The following is a 20,994-nucleotide window of genomic DNA, read 5'->3' as shown; positions in this document are numbered from 1 at the left end:
TTTTCTGCCAGATGAATTTGGAGGAACTCCTCTTCCGGTTCCAGGGTCAAGTGGTTGGCTTTAACCTTGGCGAACGGCGGCTGGGAGTGACGAACCGTCACGCCAAGGCCTTGTGGCCGCTCAACGACAGCTCCAGCTCTGGAGATGCGTGCAGAGTGATGACGTCCGCCTCTGCAGCAGCATTTAAATACGTCTTTCGGGATCCATTACAGCACTTATCACAAAGCTGATGAAAAGGCTCGGAATGAACTGTTACACGTATACGGTATTGGTTAATTTCTTATGTTACATTAGGCAACCATGGCTACGCACTGTGGTATAAGACAATCTCTGCGTTCTGTACACAATTTTACGTAAGACATGTGGGCGCCGTCACCTCGGGCTGTTAAACGAACGCTTTCTTATTTCTGTATCGCGACGTGAATTGATATCATGAAACGTCGAATGTACCAACCCAACCCGTATGCGACCACCGTAGCACTGTTCATTTCGTTGTTAAAGACACGAAACCGCAAGGTTAACAGCCCAATAAGCCGGCACCGAAACCCGCCCGTAAAATAGTCTATAGAGGCGTTCTTCATGGACGCCTTTTGTTCACCGTAATACCAGGGAGATGGAGTTTGGCGTGCTTGTGGTGCATGATTAGTTGCGGTATACATGGACACCCTCAAGACACGCAACACAGCGCAGCACGCGTCTGCCCTCGTCGTGTACGTGCCACCATAGGCGAGCGCAAAGTAGGGCGAGCCAAACTGCACCGCTCACCCCGATAAAGGCAGCTCACCGGCCGTGCAGTTGACGAGTATGTCGACGTGTCCGCGGAAAGTGTCCACCTGCTTGGGTTTTCCCTCCAGCTGGGGCTGCAGCTCAAGCGAGTAGTGGACGGGCACCAGGTGTCGGGGCAGGCGGCGCGTGTGGTGACGCTTCCCCGAGGACGGAGCCACGATGTCGTGGCTCAAGTAGGCCTGGCGGTCGACCAGGGACCACGGCTGTGGCGGCACCACGTCCTCGAGCGGCGGCGGTCCGGACTCGCCCGCGGCCATCGGAAATAATTGGTGCTGGATGAACACGCGCCTTTCGGTGGCGATGAAGATCACCAGGATGATCACCACCGCCGTGGTCACCGTGCCGATCACCACGCCATTCGTGAGCCGGTCGATGCGACCCATCCTCTGCGGAGAACACCTCTTATATCATAACACGAGCAGCTCTCTGAAATGTTAGTTCTGTCGGCTTCTGAGCGACAGGTCGAGATCACAATTCCTTTCGCACACCAGTGCTGTCAAAATGCACGATGAATGGATGTTACGCGTGCAGACATGGCCACAAGAGATCAGAACAACGCACACGCTAACTATCAAATAAAAGAGCGCACTGCAGCGCAAAACAAAGTAGACGCAATAACTTATCTGCGCATGCGCAAGCATGAGGTGCCACCTTTGAATCCAGCACACGTGGGGATCTACGCGAGAGATAACTATAGTCAGGCATTTCATTTCTTCTTTATGCAAGTTAATCTACGGCTGGTTTACGCATGCACTACCACTTTACTATCGATATGCCAGGCCTCTACCATCAGCCGCGTGTCTTCATTCTTGTACGTGTGCAACATTGCACATTCATTGAATTTCGGCGTGCATTTGCATCTCGATACAGGCGTCATGACGGGTGAGGAGAACGTAAATACAGTCGAAACCCGCGATAACGAAATCCCGAGGGAACGAAATTCTCACCGCAACGAAATATTTTCGGAGCACCGGCGAACGCCCATAGGAGCCAACGCATTTCGCAACTCGCGACCTTGCTCGCGACTACGAAAGATATTCATACCGCAGTCCCTTATAACGAAAATTTTGAAACTCGAGTGCGCAAATAATCTACTCTCGCAACATTAACTACATTCGAAAACTGCTGAAAGGCATTCATGCTAAACTTAAATTGTGCAAAACTATCGCTACAGCGCACTTAAGAAGCAGCCGACATCATTGTTCACAAAAAAAACATAAAGCTGGCGACAATGATGATGATGATGAGATGGCTTGCCGTTATCGCGGACTACGTAGCCAACTCCACATTCCTCATGAGTTTCGTTCGTTGGCTTGGCTCTGCGCTTGGCTTTGTCGGCTTTGCGCGCACATGGTCGCGTGTGTGGAGCCATTTGTGGAGCGTTTGCTTGGTCGCTTGGTGCAACGTGAACTGTGTGTCGCGATTGCTTCGTCCGATTTTGCTGCCTGCGAAGATGCCGCCTCCAACGAAAAAGCGGAAGTTCACCACGCTGGAAAATAAGGCTGCAATCATCAGTGAGGTGGAAAGGGCAGGAAAAAAATGGACATCGTCGAAGAATTGGCGTTGCGTGCAGCTCGTTGTCTACGATTCTGCGCTGATCCGCGCTGATCCAGCGGAGCCGGAAGAAAGTTCGCCTGTAGGCGCGCTTGATGACGGTACTAGTGACAGCGCAGTGCCGCCGTCACTGACCAGTGCATGGAGCGAACTTTGTGCCGTGGCAAACGAGATTCCCGATCGAGAGGCATGAAATTGCTGCATGGTAAGGCCCGCCAAAGCGAACTTACTGACTTTTGGAAATAAAATGTGTTTTTTTGCAAATTCCATGTCTTTTCTGTCGCATTCTCGCGCCAACGAAATTCCCGCAAGAGCGAAATTTGGTGCTTTCCCCGCCGATTTCGTTATTGCGGGTTTCCACTGTACTAATGCGTAGTAGGAGCGTACGATCACACCAGGCGTCCCATCGTGTGAATTGAGTAACGGGTGATGGTGTTACAAAGGGCTGAGCCTCCTCATCAGCAGCGCAGCACAACAAGTGTGCAGCTACGTAGGTGTGCGCGTATCACCTTACACACGTGCAGTGTGTACTTTGCTAAGTCTGTACTACACCTTTGGAAATTAAGTTGAAAGGCAAAAGTGCTCGCATTTAATGCAAACATGTCGCAGCTCACTTGTCTGACCCTGTATGTGCAGCCAGACGTTCGCCTTCGTGTGTTACAGAAGAGTAACACTTGCCAAATTTTTAATGAAAGCTGAACCAAAATATTGCATTATGCACTTTGTGACCTGCGGAATTACCTCTCAATCACGAAGGAATGAGTTCTCGGACTTCCCTTCGTAACCAACACCAAACAATTAAGTCTTATGGTAAGTATATCACAACTAGCGGTCCGAAAATTCAGGCACCACTGCACACAAGAGTTGACGTAAAACAATGCCAATTAAGGTAGAAAACGAAGCCCGGCAGGCCATGTTTAAGGGCTCATTCGAATGCGTCCACGCTCAGCTGCTAGCTTTCACGGCTTCTCTGGAATGCATGATTTAAAAATTTTTGAAAAGTAGTTTGGTACGAGCACTCGTATTGAGTCCAGAGTGATCTTAAACGAAAACGCGGAAAGAATTCTGCCATAAGCTCGGCGTTTCTAATACGGCAGCGCCCCACGCGCCATAGCTAAAACTGTCTGCATCGTTCGATAGAGCTCGCCTGGCAGTGCGCTGCATTGCTGACATCGCTGAAGGTTTAAGGACAATCGAAATGGGAACGCATTAACGGTGATAAAAGCGATTTCAGCCAGAACTTACGGAGACGTCTGTGCGGTCGACTCTTCCTTCTTCTTCTGCGAGGCACGAGACATATCTAGTCGTGTGGCAATGCTACCAGTCAGCTACGAAAACATTAACATCGCAAAATTAGCAATCATGCGCATTGATTGAAGAAATACCCTTATTTTATCGCATATTTTCTTAGTCACAGTACTAAAAAGTTATATTACCACAAGTATCGTTGCATGGTAAAATCGGCACCATTTCGGTTCGGTGTTTGGTTTCTTAGGGGGCTTCGTCCCTTCGACTCTAGTCTTTACTTTGCCTGTCTTCCCGTAGCAATATACTAGAAATGGGAAACGTCTTGCAAGGCGTCAGTTAACTTTCCTCCAAAAATTGCGTTTCCTTATCATCCAAGGCGATAGAGGGCTATCTGAAGCACGTGTCTGAGTTAACATTTAATGGCAACCTTCAACAATCTCGCGGTTGATTTGGCTCACATTTTTATACATTAATTCAGTTTGTATGAAACAGGGTTCGCAAACAAGGGTTCGCAATTCACGGCCGCATATAAACCCGCTTAATTCTAGACAGCGGCGTGCTCTCTCATACGACGTTCAGTCCCGTTTGGTCTGAGTGCTTTTCCCGCACGAAGTGGCATGACGCCCATAGCTTCGACTGGCATGGCACGCCTGCCTCATGGGCGACAGATAGAAGTCTGGACGCCCGTCAGGTGTATTGCGCGGCCTTGTTCAACGAGTTCCTGCAAAATGACAACTCGAACGTCATATTTCTTACCTGTCTTTTCTTTTTTTCAGTCCCTGCCCCACCTGACGTTCGTTAAAACTTTGTTTCTCTAACGGAATTTCATCGGCGCTGTATCATCCATCTAACGCATCTTCGCTCTTTTTGGTCGTACACTTCTGAGATGAAGTAAAAAGGGCGTCTTTTTTGTTCACAACAATAATCGTCATCTGGCTTACTTGCGCTTCCTCTTTTTTGAACTCGGGCTCGCACTTTCTTATCATGAATGCTATCACCGCGATACACGCATGCCGATCGTGACTTCGAAGTACAGGACGCACGGCGACGGTGCACGTAAAGGCACACAAGACAGACGACGGTTTATCGTTGCGGGCAAAAATACACCCTCTTTACTCGCTCTTTTCTAATCGGTACGAGCGAACTGTATTTCAGTTCGTTCACACTCTTGCATTGTTGAAAGTGGCGCCCTGTGTGTGTGCGTTGTGTGTGTGTGTGGTGTGTGTGTGTGTTGTGTGCGTGTGTGTGTGTGTGTTGTTTCTATCTTGTTCGTTGCCGTCTTCGCTCCTTGTGCCTAGGATCTGTTTTCAAATTGCCCATTTCAAGGGAATAAACGGAGCGTAATCTATTAAAGCCTTGACAATCACTGGTACGTACTTGGATACGTGCTGTCGTATTTCGACAGGCGCGTATATTCCATAGATATGTGAAGCTCGCTACACAAGAAGCAACCAGCAAGGAACAGGGCCTTGTGTATTCACTTTACTCTCCTTTCACGGTGCACGAAATCCGCCATTCTAGCGTCCTGTAAGTAAATAGAAAGAAAGAAATGGCGCTGGTGGACGCGTCATCCGCAGATGGAACGCCGGCGCTTTTTCTAGTGCTCCGGGTGATCTCCGCCTTTGACAGAGCGCACTTTGGCATTGATTCATCGGGACGTATAAGTTTTAGCGCTGTTGCACGTGAGCACGGTATAAATGACGCAGCCTCTGGAGAGACTACTGATCCGTGGGAAACGACGAGCTTTAACTACGAGCACGCGCCGTGCAATGAAACAGTGGGCCGTTGTGTTAGCGCTTGTCGTCCAAGGCTGCTGCGCGATCACTTTCGCCGAATGGCGGAAAAATCTACTGAGCTTCAACCCAGGCTCACTGCAGCCAGTGCAAGAAGTGAGTCTCTTGTGGCGGAGGAGAACCTTTTATAGCGGGGCTCTTCATTGTAACCGTTAGTCGTCGACAGAAAACTATCATCATCATGGACCAGCCGCGGTCTGTTCGGTCGTTCTCTTCTTCCTTTTTTGCTTCGCTCCCAGAACAAGTACGCCGATCTATCCGCGTGGATGCAACGACTCTGATGGGCGAGAGATACAGAGAGAGATAAATAAAGAGAGAGAGAGCGAAAGGGACGGAGAGAAATTCTGGCGAAAAACATTCTTGTGACGAGTGGCATTCGAACCCGCGTACCCAATTACGAAGGGCGTCGTAACCCCTCAGCTATTCGGAACGCTGGCAGAGCATCGCATAGCCTTGTATAGTATTATATACCAAGGGGTTGGGATGGGAAGTGAGGGGGAGGAGGTGGGGAGAGAGTAAACCATAGCATAGAAAGAAAGAGAGAAATAGAGTGAAAGAAGGGAAGAAAGACAGAAAGAGAAGGAAATAGAGAGAATCAAAGAAAGGGAGAGACAGACATAGAGAGATAGAAAGAAAGAGGAGGCGAGAAATAAAGAGAAAGAAATGCAAGACAGAAAAGAGAGAGCGAGGAAGAAATACATAAAAGAAAGAAAGAAAGAAAGAAGAATGAAAGAATGAAAGAAAGAAAGAAAGAAAGAAAGAAAGAAAGAAAGAAAGAAAGAAGAAAGAAAGAAAGAAAGAAAGAAAGAAAGAAAGAAAGAAAGAAAGAAATAGGAATAGACAGACACAAAAAGCAGATAGAAAAACAGAGAGGCGAGAGAAAGAGACGAAGAAAGAGAGATAAAAATAAAAAGAAACAAAGAAGACTTCCTTCAGGCTTGGCACCACTAGCGCGAAGCTGCCTTAATCTTTATTTATCTGTTAACACTGACGGGCGTGGATGGGGCGAGTCAGAAGGGCCCGCCTCCTCGCAACACTAGGAGGGATCTAATAAATGCTTGTTGGGCGCGTTGGTTCATTCTGTAATAGATGAGCGCAAACGGACGGGACAGTAGTCGTCTTGTCTTCTTGTGTGGGATGCAATGACTCTGAATAAACACACTAGGAGGGATCCCTGCCTGTAGCTGCCGTGGTGGCCCGGGCTCTAGCCACCACTGCCCGTTAGGCTTGGAGGTCGGAGCAGCCGAGCAGAACAGCTTCCCAGTTGGGGATTGGAGGGGCATGCCTGCACTGTGTGATAGGTGCTAGATAATTAGCGCGTGGCTCCCCAGACGAACAAGCGCAAAGCGAAGGTGAGACGAGTTCACGCGTTGTTCAGGAAGAAAACGCATCTATAGAAAGACGGACTTGCAGCAGCCACTGACTTTCAGCGATCTTTCTAAAGTGAAGCTATCTTCGATTGGAAGGAATAATTAGACACACAGTACGCAAGGACATCAGCTGCGTCAATGAAAAAAAAAAGAAAATTGACAAGTTGGTGCTCCTTCGATTGGTCACAAGCAACGTCTTGTAGTCGGAGGAACGCCGTCCAATGTCTCTTAATGTACACCGTATTTCTACGTCGTTCTACGTGATTCAAAAAGCGGCACGCTAATATTTCCTTTATATAGAAGTGAGAACAATAGGCACATAATTTCAGGATTGCGATCTCGGCATTTTTTTTTTTCACAAATGTTTGTTTACGAGACTTTGGTGCACGTATTAATACTAATGACGAAAAATTCTAGCATAAGCATTCAGGGCTACGCGTAATAGATGCGGCTTCCGGGTGTTCGAAGAGCACGACGGAGTAATTAAAGCCGCCGCCTCGCTCGAAGGCTCTCAACCATGTCAAACCCTAACGACGAAATTATCAATTTACTATACCTCTTTAAAATGTACGAAAAGAAAGCTTCTAATTTTTCAACGACTTTTTATTATTGCTCGAAAGCGCATTCCTACTATACGAGCATATCACGTCCGTAATTAACTTTCACTGGTCATCTGAAAGTGGCCACCATTGGGTGCTGTTAAAAGGCTTCAAGTCGTTTGGAAAGAACTTCCTGGCGGAAGCTGAGATAACCGGTAATATCTGATTGATATTCACTGCAGGTTTGCTCTGCTATGGTCAGAGTTATATAAATGAGATGGAAGGCAGAAAAATTCACCAGAATAATTATTCCTTGTTCATGTGTCGTATTTTTTTTTCTGGCATCATGTATGTTTAGCTCTTGTTCACAGTTGTGTGAGAGGTACAGATGGATCGTATGCTTGGATATTAGCTTGAATCTTCCCTCTTCCTTTAAAACTTCTTGGTAATTATCGGTAAAGCTACCTTCGAACAAGAGGAATGTTTTTTGTGCTCCATGTGGCAACTCATTATGATATATGCTTTATCGCATTTGAAAAGTAATTCTAATATTTAACAACTTTCATTTACTAATTTCTTAAGGTAAGCTGCCGGAAATAGACCGCTGATAGCACGCCCTTACAACAATAAAAAGTGGCATCACAATATAGAAGACTGAGCAATCTAGGCCGTTCAGAGAAAATGAATTCAGTACGAGAATGACCAAGTGAAGGCCATTAAGGACGCGAGCACAAGAAGAGCTCACGTTTTAGCGTGCTAGAACCTCTAACATAATCTTCATATACCAACTGGCCCAGAAAACTACACTGCCAATAGGAGTATACTGAGCCCCACTTTGAGAAAGTTCGCAAGCTGGTGATTGAAGGCATTGCGTCATTCACGCGAGCAAGGCGATTTAAGGCAATATCGTAATTTACTTTCAGGTCTATATTATACAGATGCATAAGTCGAAATTTCGGCATATGTTCTCAAGCTACCATGTTGCCTTACTTGTTGACCGTATTATCTTCTTTTTTCGTGTGTGTGTGTGTGTGTTGTGTGTGTGTGTGTGCGTGTGTATGTGTATGTGCATGTGTGTGTGTGTGCGTGCGTGCGTGCGTGTGTGTGTGTGCGTGCGTGTGTGTGCACGTGTGCGTGTGCGTGCGTGTGTGTGCACGTGTGTGTGTGTGTGTGTGGTGTGTGTGTGTGTGTGTGTGTGTGTGTGTGTGTGTGTGTGTGTGTGTGTGTGTGTGTGTGTGTGTGTGTGTGTGTGTGTGTGTGTGTGTGTGTGGTGGTGGCGCGCGTGTGTGTGTGTGTGTAGTTTTGCGTTACATGCCTATTTACTGGCGCTGAACCGAGGTTGGTTCTCGATAGCGGAGGCGAAATGGAGAAAGACTTGTGCATTTGCAAAAATGAAAATACGTAAAGCAATGCAAGATATTCGGAAAAAAGCGGAACAGTGTTCGTGCGCCCTTCTTTTTTGTTTCATTCTGCAAGTTTTCAAGGCCTGCAACGTGAAGTTGTTCAGCTTGATTGGTGTGATGGAGGCACTCAAGCAGAACTGGGACGAATACACGGTGAGTGCTTGCATATGGTTTAGCGCTTGATAACACGCGCTCATTTTGGTAGCTCAATCCCGATCGTCATCCTATGTCCTGCGCAGGACGCAGGCCTCTCCCAATGACCTCCAAACCCGCCCTGCGCTCATTTCATTTCAAGACTTGAAGTTTTTTAATTTCCTCTTTCCACCGAAGCCGTCCTCAGCCGCGCTTCCCACGCAGCCACTTCGACGCTATAACTCATCAGGGCACCCAGCGGCGCAGTTTGCTGTAAGACACAATGGATCTTCTATGCGAGCTTATGTAAAGACGTCCACTTGTAATCGAACAGTGCAGCATGATTCGCTCTTTTAATGGTGCTAATCACGAACGAAGTAATTACATATAACTGACTCAATCAAGATCTGCCCACTTTTATGTCTACTGCAGGACGAAGGCTTCTTCTCCTAACCGTTCACCTTGTCTAGCGCGAGCTGGTTCTATTTTACGCCTGTAATTTTTTTTAAAGTTTCATCCCGCCATCTAACTTTCTGGCAACCTTGGCGGTGCTTTTCATCCATCGGTATTCATTCGGTTGCTCTGACTGCGTGGAGTCTCTCACAGACTCGAGAAACAAGGGAAGCGGTACGCAGTATATTGCTGACCAACCAAAAAACGCCAGGTCTGCGCGGAGCGCTCCGCACAGTCACAGCGTAAGCTGGAGGAGCGGCCTTTAGCGAGCCCATTGTCAACTCTCTTAGACGAGTACTGCAATTATAGTAGCGAGGTACCCACTACGCAATAAATCATTCCATTTTACGAAGTACCGAAGCCCCCACTACGAGTTCCTAAGGCAATATGCGCACCTGCGCAGCTACACACTTTGTTGTTGCTGTGCTGGATGATGATGAATAGTAATTGCTGAGCCCTTTGTAATCGTTGGGAAGCTGTAAACCACCCACACGGTGCGCTGTTCACATACGTATCCCCGGCGTCAGGTGGCGCCACCGTGGGAACACAACGCCATCTCTCGCATGGCGGTGAGTACGATAGTGTCTCGAGGGGAAGCCGACGTACAGGACACGCGGGCGCCACGTGGTGGAAACAACAGTTCAAGGGGTCCTAACACCCCCGCAAAAGACCACCGGCTATAGGGGGTATGCACTTGACGTCATCCGCGAGGAGCACTGCCGTCGTGCGCGGTTGCCGCCATGCTGAGGGTCGCGGTTTCATGCGCTGGCGCTGGCACGGCGGAGGATTGAGCGCAAGCTGTCTCTTTTTATGATCAATCCTAAGGTGCGCCCTGTGGCTGCCATTCACGCAAGCACGCGGGTTAAATAAACCTGTGCGTTATCACAAAAGAGTGCGCCTGTGCGGCAGTGTAGAACCAGTCCAATTGAAATGCACTGGACTTCAGCGCGACGTTGGAGTGTTTCCTCGCGTCGACCGCACCGACGTCAAGGGCTACCTTTTGCACGCAACAAACTTTGTGTCATTCGAGCAACTGAAAGCATACGAATTAATTGAAGGTCATAATTACCTGAAGATCGCGTGGCCGGGTGCATCAACCGTGCGTCAAGGTTCTCGGACAGCACGATCGTTGTTGTGGGAAACATAAACACGCCTAACCCGTCTATTTCAATCGTGGTTATTGTGCAATAGCCGTGTGAACTCTGTGTGCGTCCCGTAATCACAGTAATTGAATGTGACGGTCAGCAAGGGGTCAGCAGTTTCCAGCGGTTGTTTTCAAATAACTTATAAATCTCAACAGCCACTGCGTGCCGTGCATGTGTTTAGCAGAGTTGTTGCTGGTTCCGCAAGGACGGTGTCAGTCTGGTTCTTCGGCCATCATTCAAGTGAGGCGACCTGCGCGTAAAGAGGAAAAACACAACAAGAACTGCAAGCACACATCTGTCGTCAATCACTGCGTGAGCAACATTGCGAATTAAAAATCTCTTCATAGTAAGCAGGGGTTCTGCCCTAGCCACGGTGTAAGATATTACACCGTGACCCTAGCCAGCCATGAAGGAACTCAATCGCAGGCCACGCGCCCATGCTTGCTCAACGTGAAATGAACTGAAGCGTACGAATGCGTTCTACCGACGATTAAAAAATGAATAGGAAGGCAGTGCTTTTGCTGTGGGTGCTTCATTACAATATTTCGTGTTAGCGGACTAAAAGCGATCTGCTGAATAACGCGTATAGGTCGATATTAGGAATTGCATATTACAGAAAAATTTCCGAGAAAGTAGAATTCCTAAACCATGTTTCCATGATCGCGTCACGGTCCTTTCATATGGCCGTCCTACAGGCTGACGAACGCTGGACAGAACGCATCTCTCTATCTACCATCTAGCCGCCTACGTCCGGTTGCTTCGTGATCGCCTCCTTAACTTGGTGCAGACCAAAATTGGCATGAGAGGGTGTGAGGGTTTGGCGAATATGACTGTCGGGTCATAACATGAATAACGTGAAAATCCGGTCGCGTACATCGTCAAACCCTTTCCTCCAGACATGTGTGGCACATACCCGTATACCACGGGCCACGGTATGCGGGCATGTGCCACAGCCACATGTGATCGACAGTTTATATCTACCTACGAACGGCGAGAACAGACGTTGGTAATTTAAATGCAAGAGCGTTAAGAAAAAATGCCCCCACCTCCCCGAAGGGAATCGTGAGGAAATGCGAATGCATTTCTTGCGCCGAGAGTACACGGCCTAGTAATTTTAATGGTGTAAATTAATGACGAGACGAGGATTTGTACCATAACCATTTATTTACACATTCATCAGCACCTGTTTGTGTTGTCATTGTACCTGACGGCCATAATCTCAGCCTTGTGGTCGCCGTTGGCGTTTCACAGCGGCGTCTCGAGCACACATATCTTGAGAGGCGCCCAGCCAGCGAACGGTCCAGAGTGAGGCGCGAGCGGACGGGAGAGTGGGGCGCAGGGAGGAGAGAGAGCGAACGGCGAGAGAAGAAGCGGCGAAGCACTGCACCTACCCTCTCCTACACTCTCTCGCACCACATGCTCCGGTTGCTAGGGGCCAGGATAAGCGCGCGCGCCCGCAGCTGTTGCTATGGGAGAGGGAGTGAGAGCGGAGAGATAACACCTGCCGGCGCGCGGACAACGCCGGACGCCTCACATAGCCCGACTAAGAAATGCACTCGCACTTAAAAGGGACATCGGCAGCACTGACCCAACGAATGCAAAGAATAAAGAACAGGATCCCAGCAGGAATCGAACCCAAGTATTCTGCTTGGCAGTCAGGTATTCTACCACACAGCTACGCAGGTCTTGAAACTGCTTTGGAAAAATGCCCTATACATGTGTAATGTCGGTGTAACGTCAGTTGTGGTTGCAGTGCTGGCTATCTAATTTCAGAATATTGTATACTCAGGCTCTTTCTAACTTAATGTACGTTTCTATTGTACTTGCATATTTTGTTGCTTTTTTTCTGATTTTTTTTTGTGTATGTGCTGTTACCACTCCCCCTCTGTAACGCCTCTAACATGACGGGTATAATAAAATGAAAATTAAAATGAGATGAAATAACAAAGCAATAAATATTGTATACGTACTCCTTTGATACAGGCGTCATGTCAGGTTATCGTCAGTTGTGGTCCTAGTGTTGGCTCCGCTTTCATAGCAGTAAAATAAACATTACATTAGTATTCCTATGATTCAGCAAGCTATGTTCAAGCGTTGCTCGACCCCAGAACAATACGCTAACGAAAGTTACGCATGATATTCACATCATCGCACCGTAAAGTGCATTTCGTTTTGATAATACTGACGTCTGCGCTCTAGCGAGTGCTGGCGTTACGTCGTACCATAAGTTACCCTTTACTCGCCAGCGTAGTCGACGTGCCTGGTAAGTCCACGATGCGCACACAACTACTACGCTTACAAAACACGTCGATCAACCTCGTAAAGCTTGGCTCAACGCCATAAAATACAGAATAGAAGTACTCGCTGACTGCTTTGCATGAAACCGATTCCCACAACGCGAGTGATGTGCCATTTCTTAAAATTTTTTTGCTTCAACATTGCAGGCAGTGCCATGCGTCAAAGGGATGTTATCAAGGGCCTTCCCGGATTTTAGCGAAGAGTGTTCGATGAGCGGATCCTACGGAAACGTGAGCGCCTGCCTTTTCAGGGCACTTCGTCCGTACAACGTATCGTTCACAATAGAGGCCTTATTTGGATGCAGCCTGGGGGAACCGCGTGCGCCGTGCAATTCTGCGTGAAGCAAAATAAGAAAATAGTCGAGGGTTCGACGAAATATCATCTTGCGAGGAGCGAACATTGTAGCAAAACTGAGCGCTTGCCAAAACCAGGAGCGAAAGAAAACTATACGACGGTCAAAAACTCGCACTGGTTTTTTGTTGACGATGGAGCGAATGTACAAAAAACCGTCCTTATGTAAAGCCGTTAGACAGCGCAAACATCTTGGATACTGTTCTGGCATGTTGTCACGTGTCCGGTTTAGAGTATGATTAGTAGAATGATTGTATAGCGTTTCCACGTAAAAATCATTATCTTCTCGCCTACTACAGAAACAAATGGTGAAAGTTTTAGGGCACTTGTGGTACAGAACGACAGCGTTCTGTAGTCTTGTTGGACGGATTGTGTTCTCACGCTTGTAGTAGAGGAAAGAAAGACCTCCAGCACGCGGCGCGTTCTTTGTGCTCCACATTGTGCGGCGCACACAGCTATGAAGGTGACCTCGACTCAGTGAAACGACGATCTATCATGCCTCTAGACATCGCCAAGGCCGTCAGCAGTTATTTTTCTTTATGGGAAGCTTCGCACACTACAAATGAAAAAAAAAGAGAGAAGTCCGTGCCCGAACGAGGTTGCCACAGCTGAGTACACTTTTAGGCTTAAACGCAGCTGAATGGCATAACGAAAAGAAATCGTAAATCCAACCCTCTACAGTGTGCTATACCATTTAAAACAGTGAGCGTATACTGATAGACATTTTTTTAATAATTTTAAGTTGTATGCAAAATTTATTTACGCACAGACACCTGTTGTGGTGGCTCAGTATAAAGTGCCGCGCTTATAAGCTCGGAGACGCGGCACTAAGAGCGATAAAAAAAAGTTTTTATTTATATCGCTTTCTTTACTCATATATTTAGGTATAGCAAGTAGGCACGTCGGTGTTAACGCTCTAGAGTCATCTTGCGCTCCATGTATCCAGCGCGACACTGGGCCCACAATCAGGCACGGCACTAGGCACTGGGATCCAGTGGCGTTGGGTTCGGTGCAGATTAAAGAACCCCAGGGGTCGAAATCATCCGGAGCTCTCCACTACGGTGTCTCTTATAGCCTGAGTCGCGGTGGGGCGTTAAACCCTAGAAACCGACAAGCAACCAAAGTAGGAAGCTATAAGGCTCAAGGAATGAGCACGTCGCCAAAAGCTAGGCGCGCACCGCGCCAATAATTTCTCTTCGAGCTTTGAGCTTCATTCAACGCTAGAGAGGGTCTCGTGCTGCCTCGCAGATACATAATGCTGTAATAACTGTACGGGCTTTACGCCCCGAAGCGATGGTCTGATCATGAGGGACGCCGCAGTGGAGGGCTCCGGAAATTTCGACCACCGGGGGTTCTTTAACGTGCACCTAAATCTAAGTACACTGGCATCTGGCATTTCGGCTCCATCGAAATGCGGCCGCCGCGGCCAGGATTCGATTCCGCGGCGTTCGGGTTAGCAGTCGAGCACCAAACCGCTAGACCGCCGTGGCAGGTGTCTCTCGGAACACGCAGAACTCTAAAGTGCTGTCTTCTACTATACCGCTGCTCAAGACGATCACAATGTACCTTTCGGGTAAAAGCTTTAAGTGCGCCAGCGATATCGCGTCGCCTTCACCGGCCACTTTTTAGAACGTGAGCAGGCCGCGCTTAATGCGACACGCACTTTGAATTGACTACAGTAAATGTCGCTGTACTTAGACACTGCTTCTGCTCTCGAGGAAGTCATAACGTCGACGAACAAGTCGGAAGTTACCTACTAACATTTAAAAAAAAAAGGGCAACAGAATTTTTTGTGAGCACGTTTGCTAATGTGCATCTGCGACGCCCGCCAGTTCTCTTTAGGCGAACAGTGCATAGACAGGATATTCCGGCTTTAAAAAAAGAAAAAGAAAGAAAAAACGAGCAAGGAAGACAGGATCAGTAAAGAGGACATAAACACCGCCTTTGAAAACACGCAAAGAAGCATGATAAATATACAGGGTGCTTTTTTTTAGACAATACAAATTTTTTTTATAAAAATCCTACGGCAGTAAGCCTCTTGCCGTTTTCGCCCATGAACACTGTCACCGCTAAATAACAAGAACTCGTTAATTAACTTTTTAATTATTGACTCGAGGGCAGGTGTTTATATTAGAAAGTTGTTGTGCGTGCCAATTTATGGCACACCCATTTTTTAGAAATCACGAAAGTTGTACGTAGTTCGAGATACTCGTCATCGAATTTGAAGGGCGAAATCGAAACTGATCGCGCCCGGCGCGCACAAAGTGCGGGTGCGGGGGACACACGGACGACACGTGATAGGGAAGTGACGAAATTCGAATCAAGGCGCGCACAAGCAGAATCTGGCCAGAAAAATCGGCAAGCATTCTGAAATACACGAGTAGACAGCCTAATGTTTGTGTGCGATGGGTGGTGCTTAGGTGTTTTTTTTTAAACTATAAAGAGGCGCGAATAACTATTTCGGGTGTCTGCAAGAAGAAGCGCCGAAGTGGCAGCCCCTGAGTTCCATGCTTACCAGACAAAGAAAAGGTTGATATCGCGGTTTTCTTGTGCACAGTTCGAGAGAAACGGATAAGCACCAAACACTATTCGCGCGAAAATAAGGCGATGCGCGGGCACATGTGAGATGACTTGCAGCTTTTCACGAATGTATACGGGCGCGGCGCGTTTTCATTCAAATTTCGTCGCTCCCTTGTGACTCGTAGTTCCGGTCTGATGTAGCAGAACGGTCACGCTTCGTGCGCGCTTTGCGCGATCAGTTTCCATTTCGCCCTTGACATTCAAATAAGAATATCTCGAACTACGTGCAAGTTTTGTCATTTGTAAAAAAAATAGGTATGCCATCAATTGGTAGGAATATCTCGAACTACGTGAAACTCTTGTGATTTGTAAAAAAATAGGTATGCCATCAGTTGGTACGCGCTACAACTTTCTAATATAAACACCTGCCCTCAAATCAATAATTAAAAAGTTAATTAACGAGTTCTTGTTAATTAGTGGCAACAGTTTCATTGTAACAGTGGCAAAGATTTTCCGCCTCGACCTGAAGTGCGTGTGCGAAACCTACAAGAGCCTTACTGTCATAGGATTTAAAAAAAAAATCTATGTTGTCTGAAAAAAAAAGCACCCCGTCTATTGCAATGCACAATCCCATAGTTCATATTATCAAACCAGCTTACTCTGTGCATTTGGTTTTCGCAAATAATAATAATAATAATAATAATAATAATAATAATAATAATAATAATAATAATAATAATAATAATAATAATAATAATAATAATAATAATAATAATAATAATAATAACAGTGGATTCTTGCTCTCGCAATTTAGGACAAGGATGTCTTTAAAAAGTTAATTGAATGAAAAGTATTAATGGATTTACAGCCTCTTAAGCTTCATGCGCACCAAGACACTTGTTTCTTTCGCTATTTGTTTATTCATTTCTCAGCGTGAATGAGAGCACGAAATAACATGCGCAAAGAGCTGTTTCTGTTTGCGAGACTGAGCGGTAAGAGAGTGAGGACACCACTATAAACAGGACGTCGTGCTATTGGGCTGTCGAAATTAGCGCCGTGCCCATTGCATGGCGATGATGGTGAAAATGTCTTTATTCGAGGCTCCCTCGAAAACCGCTCAGTTAGACAGAGAAAGGATCAGTCATAGCCACGCTAAGAGTTGCGGACCCTTGGCAACAGGCGAAGGCGCATCTCCGAAGCAAAAGTCCAATTGATTTCAAAAAGCTCACGTTACATTGTGGAAATCCGCACCAGAACTCACACGCCGATTCCGCTGTGAAGTCGAAGCAGAACAAGTACGGGGGCACAGTTTCTTACATGTGGGCCATCTTCACTCTCTGCGTGCAGTCGATCCCTTTTCGTTAAATTGTGGCCTCCGTGATTAGCTCCGTCAACGCGCCGTTTTGAGAAAATTACACTTGTCCTCTGGGAAACTCGCCGAACGGGACGACCATAGAAACGGCGCGTTGCCGGAGCTAATCGCGGAGGCCACGGTTAAAAGTACCGCTTGCGCAATGCGACCGGATTGATATTATGCCTCTTTCTTTGTTATGCCCACACTGCCGTATTTTTGCTTTCAGTCAATTAAGTGCATGATGTCACCAGAAGCCTTTGTAAGTAATCTATTATTGTTTATTCTTTCATTCGTGCATACGAAAACATTGTCTCCATGAAGACTTGCAGGCTGCTGCACTACGCGTAATACTTAATTTAAGAAATAAAATAAACTTATATTTGGGTTTCGAAACTGTAAAGAATTTATGTAGGAATTCCAGGTTTCTTCATAAAAAAAAAGGAAACGCGCTGTTACGTGTTACCGTAATCACCGAATATCGTGGAAGGTAATGCTAATTGGGAGTTATCCAAACAACAAAAGTTCAGGGGAAGACGGAAGCTGGAATTAGTGAGAAATCGTTGAAAATGGAATGTCGTAAAGACAAGTCCACTTGTCGTAACGTTGATTTCAACGACATTCACTGTTCAAAGATTTCTCAATAATTGTAACTTTTGTACTTTCAAGTCGCATTGTACTAGACGGATGCTTAATAGGCCATTAGTAAATCACATATGTTCTACAAAGTCCTAAATAAATACGCTGTTTGGCCTTTGCAGCCTTTCTCTCATAAGCGTTCAACCTGCCTTAGCCGGCAATCGCAGTGCCCAATAATCTTTACCTCCACAGAACTATAAACCTCAGGTGTCTTAGCTCAGTAACAGTAATTATTTTGAGCGGCCGCAGTAGTATAAACGCTCCTGTAGCGAAACGCTTGTGTGCATGGTGGCGTGACGGTGTATTCTGCGTTTTTTATCTTGATTTTGCTTCAAAGACCATACAGGCGTTCGTGCTGTTTCGCCATAGCGCTCTGTCGTGAGCGTCCTCCCCAAATAAAGGAGTTCCGCATATCCAGCGCCCATTTTGGACCGCATCTGAACGAAGGTACTACAAAACGGTGCGGAAACGGTGATGCGGAAACCATCACTCCGCAGCCCACGCGATCAACACCACCAAGGGTGGTGTCCAACGCTGGCCGAAAGCACGTCATCTTTGCCCATCGAGAGGGCGGCCGAGCAGGCGTTTATTTCATTAACGTACTCGTTGAGTCACCGCAGAGCTAAGAGCCTACATCAGGGACATTTGATGGGGCACCATATAAGCTGATCAGTTATACGAGTCCAGGGTGCGGCAAAACACCAGCAGCCAATGTCAGCAAAATATATTCCACGCGAATTCGCCCAGAAAGACTCGCTTTATAATATTCGTTCGCGCCATTAAGTCACTCCTGGAATTCTGAAGAGCAACAGGTGAAAGCGTCAGGTGATGAAATATCTCGGACGTTTTCTGTGAGTCTCCTTAACTATGATTATGCTTGATAAGCAGCAGCCCTAAAAATATCTTTTAGTATAGTGATATATCTTTAATTTGATTAAACTAATTCGAAATGTAATACTGTACAATGCAGGCCGTTATCGGAAAGAAAAATGAAGAGGCCGTGGGACCAGCATTCGTACGTTTCAAACATTTTATAGCTACTTTTGCTTACTCTACCTGTGGCGTTATTCTACCATCACAATTGCTCATCACATACATAGCTTTTTTGCACAAGCATGCATTAACATTTGCAGTGTTCTGAGTGATGTGTTTTGACGCCTCTGTCCTTTCGCGTAATTTTCTGGCTTCGCTCTCCCGCTGCGAAATGCAGCAAAGTGTGCATGCTTTTTTTCTCTCATTTCAGTGTTCATATCCCCGATCACTTATTGCAAGCGAAAATAATTGATTCACTACAACTTTACAATTCTTAGGAATAAACAGTGTTACGTGGAAGTATGCAGCCGATTAAGTTGACAAGACATGACGGCCGTGGTACGCACACAGCGTGGCTAACCGAAAGGGTTTCGTCTTGCAGAGGAGATGAAATAGGTTCAAGAGTCATGGACATGAACACATTTGCCTAACGTACATCTTTGAATATCAAGTTGATGCGAAGAGCGCTTGTGCGAAGTTCATTACGCAATTCACGACCGATAGGGCAAATGTGTGTGCTATAAGTGGGTGAACAGTGTAACATGACTGAACTGGCGTGGCGTTGCGTGAAGTTGCACAAGCCAAATGCAGCTCACAGGATGCTGCCAGTACTGTAGACAAGTGCTTGTGCGTTTTCTTTATGACTAATCTACTTTCCCCATAGCAATGCGCCGGCGCTGTGTCTTATGAAAAATGCTCGATTTTTCGCGCGTCACTCGAGTAACTGAAATACGACAGCATTATTCGACTTATCATTCGGGGACCATCTGCAGGCATCTGCGTGACTTGTTCGCGTATACGCTTTATGGTCATCATGAGATGTGACACACCGCTACAGTTTCTTTAGTTTGCTTGCTATACTGCCAACAGCCACGTGCATACAGTAACTGTATAGTCTACGCGTCTACAGCGTACCACATGAGCCAGTGAAACAACAGCACAACAAATGCTTATGCTTTGATGCTTTGTTGCTCACGAACACGTCGCGTGCTTCATGGAAGATTATATATATATATATATATATATATATATATATATATATATATATATATATATATATATATATATATATATATAATGTAGTTACCGTTAGCTATATGTAAAGCAAAAAAGCGCAACGTGGAACGTCACCAGACACGAACGAAGCCACATAGATTCATTACAACACGGTATGATGTCATAGTAGGTTTTAACGTCTTCCCCGACCGCGTTTGCCGCGCACGTTGTTTCAGTAAAGACAGGGGCTGCGAGAGCAACACGAGACTGCCGCAAGCGCTCTCTGCAAATAAGGCGATCAATGGCTACGTACGTTGCAGTAAAAGAGCGAGGTTGACCAAAGATATGGAAAGCGACTGCGTGTTATCTGAGCGGCTGGCAAAACAGGAGTACCAGTGTACGCCGATTAAAGCGTACCGGTAACTATATAAGCAGACCGGGCCGAGTCAGCCGATAGCAGGGTCACGTTTTCTCCCGACATTCAGAGGCACGGAAAAGAGAGAGAGAGAGAGAGAGAGAAAAGAAAGAAGGCTGCGGTAAGCTTATGGCCGGTTGATTCCACAAACTGCCCTCACAACCGTTGTTTGCATAGAGGGCTCGTCATTTTGTAACTACACCCTCGCCGCGCCTTACAAGTACGACATCGCCTTGGCTAGCACGAGGGATTTCCTTCGTCGTGGGTACTCACTCGACTAAGCATGGTCAACCGGTCTTCAACGCCGACGCCATCGGTCCCGCAGAATGTCCCGGGATCTCGATGATGTAGTACTTCACAGGCTGCTGACGGATGGCTGCGTAATGGTGTGGGACCTGCTAGTTTCTTTCCTGCGAACACGCTACACACCATCTGGCAGAGAACGCGGGGCCGTCCAGCGCGCCTGCCGCACACGCGCACATGCTACTTCCTCCTGTCGAGTCCCTGCCTTCATCACAACACTTCGCCGAATTTTGTTACCGCTACGTCACTCTCGCCGATCCAGTTACATTGCCAAGAATATAATACTTTGTAGAAGGCAGTTTTTCTATCTTGGATTTCATTTAAGGACGCACATTATATGCAATACTATTAGACTCGGGCCGTGTACGCCTTCGAGTACACGTATATACGAGCTCGGTCGTATGTACATTGCGTACTAGCGCATTTGTACAAAGATATTGCAGAACATCGTTATTTCAGCGGCTATTCATTCTTATTTCCTATATCTCATGTGAACAGTTGTGTCTAGCTTAACATTTTTTCCCCATTGAAATCGAGTTATGACTGTCTCAAGCGCCGTGGCGTGGTCTGCAATGGTGTGTCTACAACCAGGCGAAAAACGATACCACGATGGGAAAGATATTTCTCGGATCTCTCGTGCTTACGGAATTCCGTCAGATGTGAACT

The 20,994-nt window shown here is 46.7% G+C and overlaps 1 protein-coding gene across 1 annotated transcript in view; it reads right to left on the bottom strand.

Annotated features, from left to right (window-relative positions):
- Nucleotides 1-1,169, bottom strand: part of LOC119397690 (thyrotropin-releasing hormone-degrading ectoenzyme) — a 139,483-nt gene extending 138,314 nt beyond the window's left edge. Inside the window, exons 1-2 of the mRNA XM_049416663.1 lie at nt 785-1,169; nt 102-171 (exon numbers count right to left, since the gene is read on the bottom strand). Of these exons, the coding sequence (XP_049272620.1) occupies nt 102-171; nt 785-1,169 (455 nt within the window). The remainder of the gene's footprint in view (nt 1-101; nt 172-784) is intronic.
- Nucleotides 1,170-20,994: the final 19,825 nt, after the last annotated feature.

Source organism: Rhipicephalus sanguineus, chromosome 6 (genome assembly GCF_013339695.2).
Source record: "Rhipicephalus sanguineus isolate Rsan-2018 chromosome 6, BIME_Rsan_1.4, whole genome shotgun sequence".
Classification (NCBI taxonomy): Eukaryota; Metazoa; Arthropoda; class Arachnida; order Ixodida; family Ixodidae; genus Rhipicephalus; species Rhipicephalus sanguineus.
The sequence above is the reverse complement of the archived record's forward strand: the minus strand, read 5'-3'. Positions and strand labels throughout refer to the sequence as shown.